Genomic DNA, 21,171 nt, shown 5'->3' on the forward strand with positions numbered 1-21,171 from the left:
CCCTTTTATGACATTCATGTAATCTAAAATAAAAAAACAAGTTTCCACAAGAATTTAAAAACGGTCTGAACACTAATATGATTACATATCCAACAGGAGAGAAACATGAGAACACATCTTCCACAATCCAGAAAAAATCATACACAGCTTGCGTCTTATGCTGTTGAAGAGAAGATCAAACCGAGACTTTAACACTTTAGTTGCCACCAAGAGTAGCCGCCATTCACTGCCAGGTAAACAAAGCCCAGAGGTTCCATCTTTTAAGCTTTATTCACATATCTAATTAAGATTCAGTACATAAGTAACAAATAAAAAAGAGATACTAACCTTTCCCATCCAAAAATTATCAGAGGTCAACTCTTCTAGCCATCATCAACCAAATGAACCACGGCAAAACTCTGATCCGCAAAAGCACTTCTTCTTACCACATAAACTCTGAGCTCCACTAGTTCTCGTAACTCCATAGTCATAAGTTAACTCAGTCATGGGAGGAATATGAGAGATAGCAAAGAAGGCAACTTGCAAGAAGAGCTGACCGTTATTCTCATAACTAACCGGCTGCCAGAAAACATTAGGCGAGCAACTATGGTTCATGAACCTCGCAACGTTCCCAACGTTCTTAGCACTGATCACAAGAGGCAGCGGAAGCTCAGGCTCTTCAGACATCTCCTCAGTACCATCTTCATCCGCTAAGCCAGGCTCATAGTTCCATTTAAAAGGGGTATACACACGCGTCGTATCAAAAGTATAATCATCATTAGCCACCGTTGGTTGCATTTGCGATTTGTCTATAGCCTCGCCTGCGTATATACATATAAACGAACCAGCACGGATAGGATCCCACGACCGTAACCCCCATCCTCTGTTCACAGTCTTGAACACTTCGAGCTTCAGTTTCACTCCCATCTGAGTCACCTTGTTCTTGCAGCCCGGGCAGAGGCAAGCCGGGCTGCACTCATGAACCATACCCTTTCTACCAACTAAAACTCCGTTACCGGAGTAAGGGAAGTCACCTCCGTTTTTCCTTATGCAGTGACAGTTCAAGTTCCCCGGCTTGCACGCCCCGCCGCACTCACATCCATAAGAAGGCTGCTGAGTAAGCTTAAACGACGTCACAGTCGTTGAGTAGGTGAAGTAAGCAGGACCATTCTCACCGTCAACTTCATTCACAAGCGAGACTCCGATGCTTTCGACACCCGAAGTGAGGTCGGTGAGGATCATTCCTTCCCTCGAAGGCAAACCTTTCTTCCATTTCTGTATCTCAGTCCACGAGGCAAAGGCAGGAGCCTGACCAGGAGCTCTCACTAGCTTATACTTAAAAGTGTTGTGTCCTGACTTCCCTTTCTCCACCCAAGACTCTTTGACGTCGTACAGACCATCATATATGTAAATCTTAGCGCTCTGAGAAGCTTCCTTCAACCCTCTTATCACCCTAACCGGACTATTCCTAACCAGACTCTTCTCCAACGCGAGGTTACCTCTCTCTAGCTTCTGGTCAGACGATTGCTTATCTTTATCAGCGTTACCTCCTTGGCCAGTGTACACCAACACATCAGGGTTACCTTCGTCGTTATCGTAGTAGCCAGAGGAGACAATGCTGGTTGCTATAGGCTCTTCCTCTCCTTCTCCTCCTCCTTTGAGGACGAGATAGTCAATGCCAGCCATGGATGGAGAGTGTAAACCGATCAAACACATCTCGAACCTGAAGAAGAACACGTCACCGATCTCAAGACCCGGAACAGGACCGGTTCTCTTCTTGGTGTTGGTCCTGACGCCTCTGCTCATGCAAGTGGATCCTGCTTTCAAGTCAGGGCGTTTGATGATCCCGGTGACGGATTCTTTTGCATCTTCCAGCTGTGAAAGCCTCCTCCTCAGCGCGTCGAACCGCGTGAGGACACTCATCACCAGCTTCCTGTCGCCGTTCTCTTTCTCCGCCACTGTGATCCCACTCGAGAAATTCGGGTTCTGAGCGATTGGTGTGCGCTTTCTTGGAATCTTTCTCTTCACTGTTAACTCCACAGCATCACCATTAGTTGCTGTATCAGGAGGAGGAGGAGGAGGAGACCTGAATGTTCTTAGAGGAGTAACCAACGAAGGCTCTGAGGTGTTGTTCTGGTTGAGATCTGGAGTGTGTTGAGAGGAGCTAAAGGGATAGAAAGGTGTGAAGCCAGGAGGGAAGGGTCCGAAAGGAGGTGCGCAGACGAAAGGAGGAGCTTGGTTCCCGCTTGGGAACACTGGTTTTAGAGTGCGTAACGGTTTGATGTCCAACACTCGAGTCTTGTCAGTGTAGCTTCCGAAGCTCCCTTCCATAGCTGCAAACAAAACAAAAACAAAAATTTCTAAATAAAAATCTGATTTTTATTCAGAATTAACGAAAGATCTGGGAAAGTCAATGTCTTTATCAGATTAATCTAAGCCTACGAGCTAAAGATCAGAGACCCTCAAAGCCAAATCACACGCATGCACAGATTCAGAGGTGTTCAAGGCGCAAGAACCCAGAAAAGCTTATGACTTTGAGAAAGATTAACCTGAAAGGTACGGACTTTGAGATCGAGATCACTCCGTTCAAGATTTTTAGGGTTTTCCGGAATGAGAGAGACAGAGAGGAGAAGAAGAATGAGAGGGAAACAAATCGAGCTGAAAGTTTCCACCTTTGGTAACAAAAAAAATAAAAAATCTGTAATAGTTGGAGAAGATGATTAATTAGATCAGCCGTTGGATCAAAATTGTTTTGGATCTTTGACCGTACAAATGATCTAATATGACTGGATTACCTACGGAGCAGGTTGTATCTTCCGTTTCAGTTTCGTACTGTGTACTTGCACTCCGTCTTGAAGAAGTGATGTAATGACTTTTTGGAGCTTCTGTCAGTTGCCGGTTGGTTGTCAACACGTGTGTAATAAGATGGTTGTCGTTTCCCTTGGCTCAGTTGTTTTCACCGTCTCATTGAATAAGTTTTGGAGCTGAGCTTCGGTGCTTGGCTATGGTTAAAAATCATTTTCATCTAATTTTTAATCAAGCACAAGCTATGAGTGATTTGTCCTAAAAACAATCTGAAGAATTAGTAACTTAGTACAATGCTAGAAATAGTTTTTTTTGTTGGAGATGCAACAAGAATCCATCACAGTTGGCGTCTTATGCCGTTGAAGAGAAGACTTAAACACTATATAATAGTTTGTCACCAAAAGAACACAACACTTCGCCTACCAATCTAGAGTTTAAACTTGATCAATATCTTCATGTGTTGAAATGTTCATGCGGTTTTCTAGCAAAACAAGCTAGAAAGAGATGCATAAGAAACACTAGAACTTTAGATGTTTGTTTTCTCATTTAAATTATATACTAGGTTATAATACGCGGAAGAAACTTAAATTTATACAATTACAATAGTTACTCCTTTCAAATTAAATATGAATATTGCTTGTGTAAATCTTTTTTGTTTTTTGCTTAAAACATGTATAAATTTTAAATGACATATTATGTATATTCTGTTTGTTCTTTTTGTTTTTTAATTACACAAAAACACTCAAACTAATAAATAATATAATAACTTTTTAATGTGATATAGAAGAGGAAGGTGTGTTCAGAAAAAAAAAATATTTACCATTTATCTGTTCAAAATGGTTTTGGTTTATCTTATTTATATCATCTATATCTTAATATGTACAATTTATTAAAACAGAATCACAAAGTTGGATCCAACTTTATTCTAGGTAGAATATTTTTTTAAACTATACTTAATATATTTCTCTTAACCTATACTATTACTAACTATTCACATTTAAATATAGCCTAACTATATCTACAAATATCTGTAATTTCTTTTTGAAATAATATGAACTTCCATATTTTACTAACTAAAGATTCTCAAATAACCAATTAGATTGACTTAATTTCTAATATTATATTTCCTAATTCTTTTCAAAACATTTCCAAAATCCTGTCAAAAATATTTACCACCAATTTTTTTTTTGTCAGCAACAAACAGATTCATATAGACTCTATAAAATAAATATTTAGTATATTTTAATATGAATAATTAATTGAATTTTCCTAGTTTCTACTCATATGATTTTAATAATATTTGTATATTTGCTGTAACAAAAAAATTAAAAATTTAATCACAAAATTTTCAATGTGAATTTTTTTTGTAGTTTATACTCATTTTTAAAAATTCAATGCAAATTTCAAAATTAAAATATTCATGTCTCAATATATATATTAACTTAAATAATATATATATATATATATATATATATATATACTATTGTTCACAAAATTTTCATAGTAAGACTTTTAAAAGTTATAGTAATTTATAGTCGTTTAAAAAGTCCATAATAATACATATAAAAAATTAGATTTTTATTAGATGGTTAATATGATTGTTTACTTTTTTTTTAATAATATACATTAAACAAAAATGATTAAGGATACAAAAACTATTATCAAATCTTTATTATTCAAAATCATTAATTTTTTGTATATATGTTAATCATATTAAGTAATTCCATAACTTTTATTTAAGGAAAGAATAAAAAATATTCTTTTATGCACTTCTAATCAATTTAATAGTTAATTCAATAAAAAATATAATATATATTTAGATAAACCGACCTCTTTTCTAAGGATTTTGAGAATAATCTTAGTGATGACACGTGGTTACAGTCAAAGGTTGCAATGCTCCTCAATTAATATATAATGGATTTGTTTGTCAAAAAACAATTATATACTAATTTATTTTTCTACCAAAATTTATAGGTTTGAATCTGACATGTAATAAATAAATATGACTAAAATTTCACAAGTGGACCTATATAAGGAGCTTCAAATATCTTGAAATACTCCAGAAGATCCAATTAAATAACATTCTCAAGATTTTACAGATACCATAGAAATAATTTATTGAGGAAAACAAAACATGGATGTTTGGAGATCTCCATATGCTTTTATTGCAGTTTCTGTCATAGTAATGTTCCTTATCATAGGTATAGCTGAAACCAAATTATATTCATGCTTAGATATATTTATAAGGATATGAAGATTATTCAAAATTAATTTTCTGAAAATCTCAAAGCATTCTTTCTCATGTAATTTTTTATTTATATATTTCAGAAGTTTATAAGAATGCAGTTAAAGTAAACGCACTTGGGTTTTGGGTTACTAACATAAAAAAAATATTTACAGGATCAGAAGCAAGATCAGGGTTAAATGATGAATGTCCAGGGGTATGCCATTCCGGTATTGTACCAGACTGCGATACACTCTGCATTAGCTTAGGGTTCACTGGAGGCTTCTGTAAAGGATTAACGTGTTGCTGCAATCCCAAATCCCCTAAAATCCTAAATATACCTCCTCCTTAATTTTATTGTTTGTTAATCTCAATTATGAAATAACAACTAATAAAGCTTAAAAGTTTGACTAAAACTAATGTTATTTCCATTTTATTTCTTCGTTGCATTCACATAATGAGATTGATATATAAATAATTCATATTGAGCCAAAGAGTCATTTCTACATAGTATATTGTAGTTGATTCTGTTTATACTTTTTGACTAGTTTGAGACCCGCGCAATTGCGCGGAATAAATGTTATATATAAAAAATAATTTTTATCTATTATTATTTATTTTTATTCATTTATGTATTATGTATATAACTAAATTAGATTAAACACATAAATCAAAATAATATATCTTGTTTATTTAGGATACTTCTTAGTAAATAAAGCAAAACAATCATTTTATTTGTTTTATATGGTATATAACTAAATATAAATGACATAACATAGATATATAGTATATTTTAATATAAATATTTATTATTGAGAATTCTTGCTCATATGATAAACACAAAATTTCTATTGTGCGATTTTTTGAAAGAAAATTTTAAAATTAAAATATTAAGGTTTCAATACTTTTCCAATACAAATTTTAAAATTATCATATTTAAGTATTTTCTATGTTATATAGTTTAATTTTAAACTATATTAATATATAATATGAATGTCTAGTAAATGAGACTTCATATTCATACGATTTATAATTTTTTGTGTCTTGTTATTACCAAAAAAAAGAATTAAACCATTGATCACAAAATTTTAGTGTGAGATATTTAACGTTTTTAGTAATTTATAATCGTTTTAAAAATTCAAAATATAACATATAAGAAAAAAATTAATTTTGTTTATTATATGGTTAATGTGGTTGTTTAATATCTTTTAATAACATAAAATTAAACAAAAAAAGAACTAAGATACAAAAATTATTATCAAATATTTATTATTCATAATCATTAATTGTCATATATATGTTAACTATACTAAGTAATTACGTAGCTTTTATTTAAAGAAAGTGCGATAATATTGTATACTATTTAGTTAATTTAATAAAATGTATAATATAAGTTAAGATGGACCAACTTATTTTTTTAAGAATTCTGAATTTCATTCTCATGGTGACACGTGACTACAAAACAATGTTGTAATGTTTTATATAAGGGATAATCAGATAGAGTTGTTTTTAATAATAATTTTTTTACCAATCCAAAAAAAATCATATGGACAATTGAAAAAAAAGTTTCAAATTTTTTTTTTTTGCCATTCATGTTTTCTGAAGCAAATCAAATCAAATTAAATTTTTGTTTGGTTGTTCAAATCATTATTTCAAATGTGTAATCCTGTAAACTGAGTATTCATGGGTTTGGTGTAGTTCCAGTCTTGGTGTATTTCCTTTTGAGCCACCATTACCATACAATCATATATACATCAATCACAAACAAAACCAATATGATAGCATAATAGTATATGGATGTGGATTTTTCAAGAATTTATACCAAGCAAATAAAAACATTATTTATATTATTTTTTATTGATGAAAAAAGGAACGAAGAAAGAGTTCTTCTGTATCTTCACAGTTCATAACGAAGATCAAAGAACTCAAAATTCACCAACTTATACGAACCACACACGTCAGAAAACACACAAGATCACATGAAATTAAAAAGAAAAATTAATATAAGACAAAACATTAACACATAGTCTCAAGAGATGAGATGTGTTCAGTAATTACTTGCTTTGATTACTCGATGGCACTAAACTCCTCGATCATCAACTTCTTGCAACGATTGTTCATAATCGCATGGACCTTAGAGCAGTTACAAGGCATGAACATGCATCCACGAGTACCATTGACTCCGGTCATGCTTGAACCACCGAGCTTGCGTGCGATCACAACCGAGTTAACAACATCATCGGTCGGATGATAGATGGTCAAGAGCTGGAAACCTTTGAGATCAGAAGAGTCAACGATTGGATATAAGAAAGCTCTAAGAGCATGAGCACTCCTCAGCATGAGGATAGCTCCAGGAGCCATGTGCTTCTCCAAGTGCTCGATGGCTTTGACCTTTGCCTCTTTGTCCATCCCAACGAGAGCCGCCAAGAAAACTACGTCGTATTGGTCTAGCCCTTCGGTAGCGTTTAGCACGTCCGTTGTGTGGAAGATCATGCGTTTTGAGAGGTCTGGATCGCGAGAGACGAGGCTTGAAGCGAGTGTGTTTGCGTGTGCGTCGATGTCAAAGTTGTGGAACGTCGTGTTCGGGAGGTGAAACTTAGCCAAGACGATGGATGTGAGAGGCATCGGTCCGGAGCCAACGAAGGCGATCTTGTTGGGGACATGGCTCGAGTGTTGGCTCAAGAGATCGAACTCGAGCTTGCCTAGCTTGAGGTAGTTGTTGTAGTAAGGAAAGATGTTTAAATGGTCAAGTGGGTTTTGGTCTTCTGGTAAAGACCCCAAGATAGTGGAGAAGTGTTGCTCTAAATAGCCTTCGGCTTCACCACATAGCTTGATGAGGTTAGATCTCATGTCTTTGACTTCATCACTCATCTTTGTGACATCGATGTTTGTGTCTGTGGGTAAGCACGTGGACACGAGTTGTCCGAACAAAGTGTCGACATTTTTTGAAGGTTTCAAACACTCGAGCTTTGAAATTTGGTCGTATAAGTCGATGATCTGCTTCACAACAAGATTGTTTTCGCAAGCCATGTCGACACTATGAGGTTATCTTTAGGAGAGATGATATATTTTGATTTCTTAAGTATTCTTTTCAAGACTTTTGAAAAATCTGTGTTGTGGCTTTAACCTTCACAAAGGGTCGTTATTTATTGGCAGTTGTAGCTGTGGGGTCCGTAATGAAATTATTTATCTTGATGATTTTATTCATATACGTAATTCATAAATGATGTGTGGTCTGTGTCGTTTATAATCAAATCATCTCTATTTTCTACATACATAATAATATTGAAAGTTTTAATATATAGTTTAGACGTATAAGGAAACTGGTAGTCTGGTAAGCGCAAAATTTTGCAAAATAAAAGTGCGGCACTAATCCATACTATAGTCTTTACCCACATGGCATGACCCACAACTTGGACTAATACCGTTCATTATTATAAGTTTATAACTATATAAGCTTATTAGTTAACCCCCTAAAAACTACATAAACTTATAAGAATTAGGTATCGTACGATACACAATGTATATAAAATTTATTAGGTTATATGGGTAACGTATGGATTAACCCTTCCTGAACATGTCTTCTGATCAGGCAGAGATCAACATGGCAATAATTTTACCCCTGATCATTGGCTCACTTTGGTCACAGAATATGAAAATCAAACATAAAATGCTTTTAAATCATTTAGTGAAAGGCGAAGCTATATCAAAATTAGTTTAAATTGGAATGAAAAAGCGAGTAGATTCTTATTTTTTGTTATTTTAAAAAATCTATATAACAAAAATTATATATATATACACATCATATGTATTGAAAAGAATTTAACTGACACGTATCGGCTATTTGAAAAGTTATTTATGTTTTATTTTACGAAGGATTCTTATTTCTTCACTAACTTCGACATCCTAAAAGATTTATTGATTTGCAATACTCTAGAGTGTAAAAGTTTCATAAATTATGCGTGCAGTTTCACTATTAACGTGTGAATGGAATAAAAATAGGAGATGTTGAGAAAAATGTGATATATTGTCTTAATATCATTTATGCGTGTTTTTACACGGGTTTGTGGTTGTATATATATTCAATCTTTTCGAGAACGTATTATAAAGTTTTTTTTGAACTGATTCATGAGAACGTATTATAAAGTTGGTAAATGGTAATTAATTAAGGCATGTCTCAGAACATTGCTAGTCACCATGAAGATATATCAAATTATTTAAAATATGATCTAGGTCAATATCATTTTTTTTTTAAGGTCAATATCGTATTATATGGCGTTGAATTACAAAATCTCGTCAAATAATAGATTCCGTTCTTTTTACAAAAAAAAAAATAATAGATTCCGTTCACTCGCATGCTTGGTTGGGAATAGATCTCAATTCCGTTTGCATCTGCTAAAACTTGCTCATTTTTACCTTAATGAGTAATGACTATCTGAAGAAAATAATATATATTCCTTAAAAATCCAACGGCTAAAAAAACATCAAAAAACTGTTTATAACACTGTAATGCTAAAGCAATGTTACAAAAAAAAAAACTCCGACAGTCTACGGGTAAAGCAATGTTAGACCATCATTAACGGTGAACCTTAGTGGGTTTCTTAGGGGGAAAAGTGATTAAAATTAAATCAGAAAAAAAGAAAATAGAAATTACCGATCCTTAATTTGGGTGTTTGGTGATCGATTATTAATGGGGTTTTATACCCACGTGTCAGCGTTCTAGATGAAGTTTTTTTTTCTTTTCTTCTCTCACTTTCTGGCTGTCTTCTCTTGTTCTCCATTTGAAGGAAAAGGGCGAAACCCATCGAAACCACCACCGATCGAAACCACCACCGATCTTCCACCGATCCTTCTTCCATGACTATCTCCAGAGGTGGAACCCTCCTCTTATGCTTTGATTGAATCTGTTTGTTATGGTTTGTATAATCTGTTGTGATTGAGATTCAGAAAGTTTTAATTTTTGTGTCTTTTTGTGGATCTTTTGTGGTTGAGATTCAGTATATAACAAGTAAACAGATCGAATTTGTTTGCTCGTTGAAAGCTGGTACTTATTTACTCATCTCTGGTTGAAAGCTTTGATCTTTTTGTGGCTCTGTTTACTTGTTATATACTGAGCTCTCGTGGGATTGGTAGACCCTTTTTGAGATTGTGTGTGTGTTGGTTGATTGTTTTTGTTTTAACAGAGTTTTATTTCTTCTCTTCTTCTTCTTCATGATATTGTTTCTGAAATTTGATTTGATGCTTTAAACAGATTCAGGCGGAATGTGATGTCTAGGGCGGTTGAGCTGAAGCAAGTGAAAGGTTGTTTAGTTTCTCAAGAACAATTCTTTGTTAACAAAAGCCTTTCTAGAAAAGTAAGCCCCTTTTGTTTATTCTCTGATTGTCTTTTCTTTTGGATTATGTCTTTGTTAAATGATTTGTTCTCTTTGGTTTATTTGTTTTTTCCTTTGGATTATGTCTTTGTGGAGTCAACTATTATTTTTGTTTTTGGTTTCTTAGGGTAAAGGCTTCATCTTTGGTTTTAATGTTTCAATGTGGCATGTTAAGTTTGTATGTTTCAATGTTCATGTTTTATGTTCAAGGTCGTGTGATCGATTGTTGTATGTTTCATGTTGTTGTTCTGTTTTGGTAATGAAATGTTGTTTCTGTTTCATGTTCTTCTTATGTTTTGGTAACGACAAGTTGTTTCTGTTTCATGTTATTGTGTTGTGTTACCATTGTGAAGATATACCAAAGATTATTTTCATTGTTGTTCTTGTGTTGTGTTGGCTTTGGTTTCAGAGTGGAGAATTGGGAGCACTGGGCGTGATGAAGTCATAAATCACGGAGCATCCATGTGTTGTGTTGTCGTGTGTTGCATTCTTGTGGTGAAGTCATAAATCATTACTTGTCACATGTTTTGTATTCTTGTAGAAGTGGTCTTGTGGTCTAGTTTTATTGTGTCACGGAAGTGGAACAACGCTTGATTCATTGCAATGTTGATTTTAACAAGTTATTTTTTTTGTTTTTAAGAATCCTTAATTAAGAAACTACCATTGAAATACAAAATCTAATAGTTTCTTAACTAAAGTTCTTAAGTACAATTAATTATTTAAATAATTATTAAGAAACCCAAATGGGGTTATAGGGTTAATTATGCTCTTACAGCCTTCCGAACCCGTTCATTCAATACGTGGATATCCCATCCTTGCAACATGCAGTACATTAGTTTTTCGGAGATTCAAATTTTGTTTATAAACCCTGCAATTATCACATGATTCTTCTCGTCTTTGGTTTCATTCATACAATATCATGGATCACTTTTCGATAGGAATTCTTCCTTGCTTTTTAAGAGCAGATGAAAAAATGGTGACTTTATAGACATTTGATTCCATTTACTTTCAATATTCCATTCATATCAATTTGATTCGGCATTATTCATCCCCTTAGTTAGTGATATGTGGTATAATGAACATGTGATGTGGACTAGCCACAACTACTTGTTGCTGCGACGCTTCAAGGCTTCAAACAATAATTTGCATCTGGTTTTAAATCAATAAAAATATTAGATTTAGTTAGGTAGACGGAAATAAGGATGAAAAGCAACCCAAATAAGAATTTACGTACATCTTTTATCATCAGATGATCACCACCAAGAAGAGTTTATGGACTATATATCATTCAGACGTACACTAAGCATATATAATTGGAACGGAAAATGATCATAAAAATTGGCCAAATCTTTTTGATATGCAATTATATTAGATTAACGTTACATATATAGTGAGTTTATTAATTTCCATTAGTGCCTCTTGCGTAAAATGAACGGCCAATTTGACGTCTCTCTCAATGTACGTCGACAGATATGATCCTAAAAAAACAAAATACGATTTGTATTCAGACTTCAAATCAAACGTAAACACAGTAAGCTATATAACTTCTTGTTAAAATGCAATTCATGATCCTGATTGTTTCTTTGCTTTGTTTTTTATGTTTTAAATACATAACACAAACAATTAATTAATATTTCAATGATATTTAGATAACAAAACCATATTTTTGGATTTTTTTTTTGTATAATACAATGGTTGAACTGTTAAAGAAAAAAACTGTTTTTAACTTTTTAGTGTCATATATTCGCTTTCTTTTCATTTCACTTTCTGCCAATGTTTTTAAGCTTATAATTATCTCTACTGTGATATAAATTAATAAATTCACTTATTTATGGAGAAAGGTTTGATTGACTAAGAAATACAACATCCATCATGTAGCTGTTTAGTTTTATAATTAGACAAGCAGATATGCTTTGATGTCTATTTATAGCAATTTCAAGACCCATAAATACACACAGAACCCCCCAAAATCTAAATGAGTGTGTGATAGTATTTTAAAGATTTTAATATGTTGCATAAGTAGTGAACAGAACAAATGTTTGCAACCACTAATAAAAGTCCCTACCAACACGTCTATATCAATGAAAAGTTACATCGATGCCAAAAATGTTTTTTCGCATATTATTTTACACTTAATTCGTATACCATTTTATGTAAAGGTGAGATAGCATTATATTCATAACTAAAAACCGATATCAAATATTTTCTTATGCTAGGTGGTTGATAAGTGAATCTTAACGTGGATGAGAAGTTTATCCGCTCTTGGAACATACGAAAGAAGTAAAAATTAGTATATATGTTAATTTCAGATACGAATAAACCTAATTCATGTATAGTTTATTCCTTTCAAGCTACCTCAAAACCTCCGAGTTCAAAACGGGGACTAGTCTGTCGTGTAGATGTGACCGACTTCTGTAAGCCATATGGACATTTCTCAGCTAGCTTTCCCGTATTAGAAAATGTGATCAGGTTGCCTAGCTTTCTGGTTATACGAGTATATATAAAGTAGTTTGGTTCAAGAAGTAGTTTGGACTTTTGTAAGATCATGTCGAACACCTCTAAAGCTAGCTTAATAACCCATCAAATAAAACAAACATTTTTTTTACTCGATCTGCATACATGAAGTTATATGCTGTGATAACTAATTTTCTTAATCAAAGTTTCACATTATGCTAATTAATTCATTTAACTTTTGGTGACAATTTGGGCCTATAGATTAACTTAAGACCGATCTTCAACCTATATTTCCTACTGATTCTTAATGCATGGTATAATTTTTGATGGAGTCTCTTCAAAACCGGTTCTGATATTTTTATAACAATAGTTTGGAGACCGAATTAACTTATGTATATTGGATTTTTGAAAAATCAATGCCGTTCGGAAATTTAGGTTTAGAAGGATTCGCTTTTAGAGATGTCTATGAGCTTTAAGTAATTATAAAATGGAAGTTTGGAGTTTGTGTACGGAGAACTTCCACCAATACTTTTACAATGTGCTCTTCACTAGTTTCTGTATAAAATTCGCAAATCATTTATATGTTGAGAGAAAATATTATAAGTAGACATATATATATATATATATATGATTTGGTATCCCACCTAGTAGTGATGGGATACAATAATTTTGATGAAGATCTGGACTTAATATGTGTAAAATATAAAATAAAAGGAAATGTACAAACAACTATTAAATCAGAGGTCTCTTTCAGTTATAATAATATACTAATAATATAAACAGCAAGACCAATCTTAATTTTAAATAAATACAGAATAAAACCAGAAAGATTCTAGCAAATATGAATATACATGAGAAGCACTCGCAATGTTCTCAGCTTAATAATGAAAGTATCAAACGATTCATCTTAGTGCCTCGCACGCAAATATGTATGCACCGCGTATAACCAAATTCCATAATAATTTCAAGCCAAATAAAATATACAAATTAACAACACTATAAATCCCTATATGCAAATGACAATGAAGAACTCAAAGGCCAAAACATTTGATAAATATCATATTGTAAGGTCCGAACAGGAGGCAATTAACAAAAATGGCCTCCTACGGAAAAATTAACGAGCATGAGCAAGCCAAACTCGAAGCAAGGCGGAGGACGAGAAAGAGAATCGCCATTATCGCTATATCTTCCATCGTCCTCGTCTGCATCGTGGTAGGAGCAGTCGTCGGCACCGCAGCTAACAGTAGCGGCAAGAAACCGTCGTCAACGGAGGGTAACGGTAACGGAGATTCAATCTCCGTCTCGGTGAAAGCCGTGTGCGACGTTACATTACACAAAGACAAATGTCTTGAGACCGTTGGATCCGCTCCAAACGCGAGCACACTAAACCCTGAGGAGCTATTCAACTACGCTGTCCAAATCACGCTCACGGAGCTCACAAAAGTCCTTAACGGATTCTCGGACAACAAACACACGGACAATGCCACGTCAGCAGCGATGGGAGCTTGCGTGGAGCTTATCGAGCTAGCCGTTGACCAACTCAACGAGACGATGACGTCACTCAAAGACCATACGGCGTCGTCCTCCAAGAGTGTTGCGGATCTCAGGACGTGGCTTAGCTCCGTTGAAACGTACCAAGAAACGTGCATGGAAGCGTTGGTCGAAGCGAACAACCCTAACACGACGACGTTTGGGGAGACGCATTTGAAAAGTTCCACGGAGATGACGAGCAATGCGCTAGCGATCATAACGTGGTTAGGGAAAATCGCTGACTCGATTAAGCTAAACCATCGTCGTTTACTGGCGACTGGTGACGTTGGCACTCTTGAAATGATGCAAGGTCGGAGGCTTTTGGAGAGTGGGGATTTAAGGAAGATAGCGAACATTGTGGTGGCGCAAGATGGGTCAGGGAAGTATAGGACGATAAGTGAGGCTTTAGTGGAAGTGGAAGAGAAGAATGAGAAGCGTACGATAATATATGTGAAGAAAGGAGTTTACGTGGAGAATGTTAGGGTTGAGAAGAAGAAATGGAACGTTGTGATGGTTGGTGATGGTCAGAGTAAGACTATTGTCTCTGGTGGACTTAACTTTATCGATGGAACACCAACTTTCCAAACGGCCACATTTGGTAAGTACTTATACATATGAAGATCTTTAAAATTTTCTAATTTGATTTATTTAGATATCTTTACTAAAAAAAGTCATGCACACACACACACACACAAAGAACAATAGATGCTTTTGGAAAATGCTGGATTTGTATATGATAATTTGGGTTTTGTGTGACTTGTTAGCTAATTGAACTGAGTTGGAGTACTTATTTATATTAACTCGCTACTAGTGTGTAATTCCATACACACTAGTGTTTTTGCTCATTTGTATGTAATTTCATAAGATCATTTATTCATTTGTTTCTTTGAATTGTGTAGCTGTCTTCGGAAAGGGGTTCATGGCTAGGGACATGGGTTTCCGCAACACTGCTGGTCCAGCCAAGCACCAAGCCGTAGCTCTTATGGTGAGCGCAGACTTATCTGTGTTCTACAGATGCACCATGGATGCTTTTCAAGACACGATGTACGCTCATGCACAACGTCAGTTTTATCGAGAGTGTGACATCTTTGGAACAGTCGATTTTATATTCGGTAACGCTGCGGTTGTTTTCCAAAACTGCAACATTTTACCTCGTCGTCCTATGAAAGGCCAGCAAAACACCATAACCGCTCAGGGAAAGAAAGATCCGAACCAAAACACTGGAATCTCTATCCACAATTGTACCATCTTGCCTTTGGATGACTTAACTGATGTTCAAACTTTCCTAGGCCGGCCTTGGAAAGATTTCTCTACCACGGTGATCATGAAGTCTTTCATGGACGGATTTATCAACCCGAAAGGGTGGTTACCGTGGGTAGGAGACAATGCACCAGACACTATCTTCTATGCCGAGCACTTAAATTTCGGGCCAGGAGCCTCCACGAAGAACCGAGTTAAGTGGAGAGGGTTGAGGACGTTCTTAACAAAGAAGGAAGCGAATAGGTTTACAGTTAAACCTTTCATCGACGGCAAAAAGTGGTTACCGTCGACCAAAGTTCCATTCAAATCTGATTTTTGATTCTTTTTACCTGAAATGCCTGTCGTTCTTTAATTTTTTTTAACGAACATACAATTTCTCCTTCCAGTTTTCTTCATGTGTTGTGTGGCTTTCAAAGTTTCTGAAATTGTTTCTTACCATCTACAAATATAATCATACCATTCAATTTATTTTCCTTTATGAAGTTTTGCATATGTTATGAGATGATTATAGTAATACATTATACATATTAATATACTGTTTGAGGTATACGACTTATTTGCTTCACAAAAACCATGCGTGTAATATAGCACTGCATCAACGGCTACAATCAATTAGTTCCTATTTTTAAGTAAGAAGAACTTTATATTTTTTGGATGACATCTATCACTTTAGTAAGGCCTTTGAGGCTATCTCTTTTGTTTTCATTCCCAGCTTGCAAAACTTGGATGCTGATTTGGTTGTGAAAGCTGCTCTTGTAAGAGAGGAAACTCTATCCTCTGCTGACTTCTGAACCCCTTTTATTTATGAATGAATGGTAGTTTGATCAAAAAAAAAAAGTAAGAAGAACTATATATTTTTTAAATTGAAGAGTTTTATAAGATATATTTTTTGTTCATTAATACTAAGTAGATATTTTTAAGTTTTGACATAGGCATAAACCCCCTAATACATGAAACGTTCATCGTAGAAAGTAACTAACACCAAATACAAAATTTCTAACAGCAAAAATGAATAGTAATTTTTATTGCATTTATTTTTGGCGCAGGATCAATTATGAATATAACATAGTAGGACATTTTCATTCTGTGCGAAGCAACCCACCGTAGAAGGGAATGTCAGTCTGAGGCAACCAAGTGTCTCCCAAAGTGAAATTGTAGACGGTGAAGTTCATGGCTTGTGCCAAGTTCAATAGGCTATAACCTGACCACTGGACCCTCTTGCTTGTGTTAGCCCCCGGTCCAAAGTTGTCATATTCACCATATGAGATCGTATCTAGCCCGGTTGTACCATTCCATTCTAGCCATCCGTCTGGTTGGATAGCATCACTAATGTAGGATTGGATGTATACCGTTCTCGAGTAAGGCTTCCATGGCCGCCCAAGAAATGTCATGGCCGGGTTGGGGTCCGCCGCTAGGTCCGGGGCAGCTCCAATTGTACAATTGATTATGGATATTCCGGTTTTTTGGTTTGGGTCGGTTCTTCCATGGGCTGTCACTGCATTTTTCTGGTGTTCCATTGGTTTGCGAGCATATATATTGCAGTTTTGAAATACTGCAGCTGCATTTCCGAAAATAAAATCTATGGTACCTGTAACAGGAAAGATAAAATAATTCAAAAAATATTGTTGTATTAGTTTGGAGTTAAAAATGTAAAGTATATCATTACCGTATATATCGCATTCACGGTAAAACTGTCTTAAAGAATGCACGTAGAGAGTATCTTGATAGCCTTCGAAACTACACCGATAAAATGTCGATCCATCCGCATTATTTCTCACGGCCACGGCCTGGTGCTTCTCCGGTCCAGCTGTGTTTCTGAATGTCACATCAACTGCAACAAATCGGTCTCCAACCACCGCTACAAATGCCAGTTAAATCACAATTAATCTAGCGTATATTTAGGAGTCAAACCATTCTAAATGTAAGAAAAGAAAAAACGAAGATACTTTACCAAAGGTTGAAGAATTATAAGTAGTCCAGCCATCGATAAAACTGTGGTTTCCAGAAATGATGGTTTTATTGATTCCATCTCCAATAAGCATTATGTTCCTTTTCTTATTTGAAATGACAATGTATTCTTCGTAAAGACCTTCTCTTGCATAGATGACGTAGTAGCCATCCTCGGGAAATGTTTGGTTAGGTGCGGCAGCGACGGCCTCAGTTATGGTGGTGAAGTTATCGTTTTCGTATGGACCGACGATCACTGCTTCTCTTACGAGGATCGAGCCACCACTCGTTTCCCCTAGCTCACCTAATTTCCTATCATTCCTACAATCTTTGCTCTTGTCGCATGTTTTGCGTAAAACCTTCACAATGATTAGTTTATAGTTACTTATTAGATACTTAACATAATTCTGATTATCGAGTTCATGATCATAATCATAATGAACAGGATAAAACTGATGTACATAGGGAGGGGGGAATCCATGTGATGTGAGGGTATTGATTGGTCCGGAAAGAGCATGTGGACCCATGTGATTTTATTCGCATATCTTTTGTTGTCTATTTTCGTGTTAAGTTTCAACTTTCAAGTGTTTAATGTTTGTACTTTCTAGTTTTAAATTTGCAAGTCAAAACTCAAACGTCTTTCGACATATTCACAGAATTCCGTTGACTTTGTATTATATGTGGCCATATGCCATTATTGATTGTACTAAGTACGTACGTACACTCCAACCACTATTTGAACCACATGTGCAGATCTATAAGTTAACCAAAACGAATAAGATCATTTATATAATTATACATCTAATGATCTGATCAGTTTAATCACATCCTTCTCCCCAAATAAAAAAATAGAGCTCAAGAAGTTTATGACCGACGCACATTTGATCATTAAGCAAAGTAAATTAGGCTGTTTATGTACTTTTCCTAAATTTAAAGCAACTAAAAATGATGAATCCATTTGTTCTAATACGTTGCATCTTACCTATTTATATTTTATTTTCCCATTTGTTAAAAGTATAGTTTCGTACATTGTATTATATGTTAAAACTTTTAAATTTGTAGGATCGATGTGATTTTTCACAATGTAAGTATTGTGAAATATTCCCGGTCCACCACAGGGATGCTAAACCTAGCAAAGTAGTTTAATAAGTATTTTCACATACATATTCATTATTAGTTATATAGAACAAATTCAATATAATTAACAATATTGAAGAATATTAAAGTAAATAATACTTATATTAACCATTTCTCAACGTATCTTGATATTCCGACATAGTCTATTTTTTTTTTAAACACACATAGGTGTTAGTCTATTGTTTATGCTAGTTTTTGTCGTATCTAGTTTTAAAATCACATAATAAGTTTATTTAAAAACCCACGAAGACAAAATAAAATAAAGAGCTAATAAAGTAAGGAAATTACCTTAATCAAAGTCTCGAGCGGTTCACGCACAGCTTTTTTACCACCACCGAAGATTTTACCCTTGGATCCTTTATACCGCTTCAGGTTACGGCTAAGCGCGTGACTCACAAGCCCCAGTGATACACTGTAGAGCTGCGTCACATTCCCCAAGGGCGATCCAATCACCGTCGCAAACGCGCTCTTCGCGTCCTCAAGACCGTCGAGGCACGTCTGCTGGTTCGTCACGACGCCGCCAAGAAGACTCGAGACACGATCAACCAGCGCCTCCGTCATCAGCTCCGCTGCTTTCAGCTCATCCGAAACCGTTTCAAGGTACTCAACGCTAAGCTCCGCCAGGTCGCCGCAGTCAGCCACCGCGCTGACCTCTTCCGCCGTGGACGCTCCGGGATCTTTCTGTACGCGCTGGGCGAAACGGTTGATGACTTTGGAAAGGCGACGCGCTTGTTTGAGGCATTGCTTGAGTGTGAACTTACCGTAACGGTATGGATCGGACGGTGAGGATTTGAAGGCGGAGAGGATTGTGCGGCAGAGTTTCGGGTATGGAGTGGCTTTACAAGCGATTTTGGCTTGTTGTGATGGAGACTGCGCTGGAGACTGTGATGGTGGCTGTGATGGAGGCTGTGACGGTGGCTGTGATGAAGGCTGCGTCGATGAGATTATCAAAGCCCATGACAGACAGAGAAGAGACAGGAACAAGAGAGATGAACAGAAGTGTTGTGTTTGCATTTTTCTTGCTTCTTTCTTGATGTTTACTAGTTAAGAGCTTGTCCTATTTATGCATGGTAGAATACATATACATTTATAAATATTGCATGGTAGAGAGAGAAACTAATTAATAATGTATGTATTGCCTTGTTTAGGAAAAAATAGATCGAGGGAAAATTATACATATAGTTTTATAAAATTATATAGGCACGTATATATTATATCATTTTTAATCTTGATCATGGAATTTTTAGAATTTTTATAGATGCTCTTCTGAATAAGTTACCGTAAGATCCAATGGAGCGCAACAAATTCTCGAGTCTTACAATGACCAAAATATATGGATATTAATATATGATATTGATATGGTGGCTTATTATACGAGTTTAGAGTTGCACCTACGTTAATAGCAACTTTACAGCGAGTTAATTTTTTAAAGCCAGAGTTTTAGGCTGTTTGAAAAAACTTTTGCATTGTTTATATTGTTGATTTAATCAATTTTCTTACCGTATGATATATATTTACATATCCAAACTGTTGCACAAACGAAAAAGAAAACATCATTTTACCAAAAAAAAAAAGAGAGAAATAAAATATTTGCACCTTACAACAATGAACGTTAGCAAACAAAGGCTGACATAAGTCGCAACATATTAATACATTGTTTTACTTGATCATATATTCGTATAATGTCAAAATATGACTCAATTACGTAACTAAAAAATTCTGTGCTCAATTATACTTGTGATAAGATCTCAAAATTTCTTATTTTTTTGAAATAGACGACCGCAATGTGTTTATTATTAGGAAAAACAACATATAATGTTGGAACATTGTATCTCGATAGCCCTTTTTCAAAAAAAAAAAAACATTGTATCTCGATTCGTATTATATCACATGCAAGTCGACAAGCACAAAAGGAAAAGAAAATCATCATTGAGAGAGTATAAATATCAAAATTCTCTTACAAACAAAACCAACAAATTAAAACAAAGCAGTAATGTCTATAATTCATAAAGCAAATACGTAATGATTAATTAGAATGAAGTTAAAATGAATACATGTGTTTTGTCAAAAAAAAAAAAGAATACATGTGAGATGATGCGGAGCTTCAGGTCGAAGGAAAGACCCGTCTAAAAGTTTTTGAAATCTTAAATCATCACTTAGTTTGTTACACTTAGAAGTTAGGCCGAAATTGATTATACTATTTCCAAACATTGGTTACCAGAGAATTGATTCATATTTTAAAACACGTGAATAGTCAAATTACAACTCTAAAAGAGATTAATTAATTTTAAGAGGTCAAACTGCGATAATCTTCTTAACATATTAGGCAGCCGGTAGGAACTTACGGAAACATGTGAATACATACATAATCATTTATGGAATATGGATGTATAATCATGCACTAACCTAAAAACACTAAATATTTTTATCATACTATAATATATATAGTGGATATTATGTTTT

General features: G+C 34.8%; 4 protein-coding genes and 1 long non-coding RNA gene across 6 annotated transcripts; 2 read left to right on the plus strand and 3 right to left on the minus strand.

The window, feature by feature from the left end:
* Positions 1-8: 8 nt before the first annotated feature.
* On the minus strand, positions 9-4,005 carry LOC103855596 (histone-lysine N-methyltransferase, H3 lysine-9 specific SUVH1). 2 transcript variants are annotated; one of them, XM_033289143.1, is made up of 3 exons: positions 2,529-4,005; positions 328-2,312; positions 9-226 (listed from the first exon to the last, which is right to left on the minus strand). In XM_033289143.1, exon 2 carries the CDS (start codon positions 2,308-2,310, stop codon positions 373-375), a length of 1,938 nt encoding a protein of 645 aa, XP_033145034.1. In that variant the 5' UTR covers positions 2,311-2,312; positions 2,529-4,005; the 3' UTR covers positions 9-226; positions 328-372. The 2 variants fall into 2 exon arrangements, with proteins under 2 accessions (XP_033145034.1, XP_018513165.2); XM_018657649.2 differs by lacking the exon at positions 2,529-4,005 and adding an exon at positions 2,440-2,460.
* Positions 4,006-4,563: 558 nt separating this feature from the next.
* Positions 4,564-5,446, plus strand: LOC103855598. The gene is made up of 2 exons (XR_630731.2): positions 4,564-4,985; positions 5,185-5,446. It is a non-coding gene; the product is annotated as an uncharacterized LOC103855598 (long non-coding RNA).
* A 1,392-nt stretch (positions 5,447-6,838) lies between these two features.
* LOC103855599 (nicotianamine synthase 1) lies at positions 6,839-8,098 on the minus strand. The gene has a single exon (XM_009132602.3). The coding sequence runs from the start codon at positions 8,036-8,038 to the stop codon at positions 7,076-7,078; it is 963 nt and encodes a 320-aa protein (XP_009130850.1). The 5' UTR covers positions 8,039-8,098; the 3' UTR covers positions 6,839-7,075.
* Positions 8,099-8,882: 784 nt separating this feature from the next.
* Positions 8,883-16,116, plus strand: LOC108871269 (probable pectinesterase/pectinesterase inhibitor 46). Its single transcript, XM_009132603.2, has 5 exons — positions 8,883-9,117; positions 9,156-9,881; positions 10,260-10,362; positions 10,790-14,962; positions 15,264-16,116. The coding sequence occupies exons 4-5, from the start codon at positions 13,930-13,932 to the stop codon at positions 15,941-15,943; spliced, it is 1,713 nt and encodes a 570-aa protein (XP_009130851.1). The 5' UTR covers positions 8,883-9,117; positions 9,156-9,881; positions 10,260-10,362; positions 10,790-13,929; the 3' UTR covers positions 15,944-16,116.
* A 343-nt stretch (positions 16,117-16,459) lies between these two features.
* LOC103855601 (probable pectinesterase/pectinesterase inhibitor 47) lies at positions 16,460-20,953 on the minus strand. The gene is made up of 4 exons (XM_009132604.3): positions 18,997-20,953; positions 17,576-17,930; positions 17,291-17,482; positions 16,460-17,212 (listed from the first exon to the last, which is right to left on the minus strand). Exons 1-4 carry the CDS (start codon positions 19,720-19,722, stop codon positions 16,704-16,706), a joined length of 1,782 nt encoding a protein of 593 aa, XP_009130852.1. The 5' UTR covers positions 19,723-20,953; the 3' UTR covers positions 16,460-16,703.
* Between the last annotated feature and the right edge of the window lie 218 nt (positions 20,954-21,171).

This window comes from Brassica rapa, chromosome A03 (genome assembly GCF_000309985.2).
Source record: "Brassica rapa cultivar Chiifu-401-42 chromosome A03, CAAS_Brap_v3.01, whole genome shotgun sequence".
In the NCBI taxonomy this organism is placed as follows: domain Eukaryota; kingdom Viridiplantae; phylum Streptophyta; class Magnoliopsida; order Brassicales; family Brassicaceae; genus Brassica; species Brassica rapa.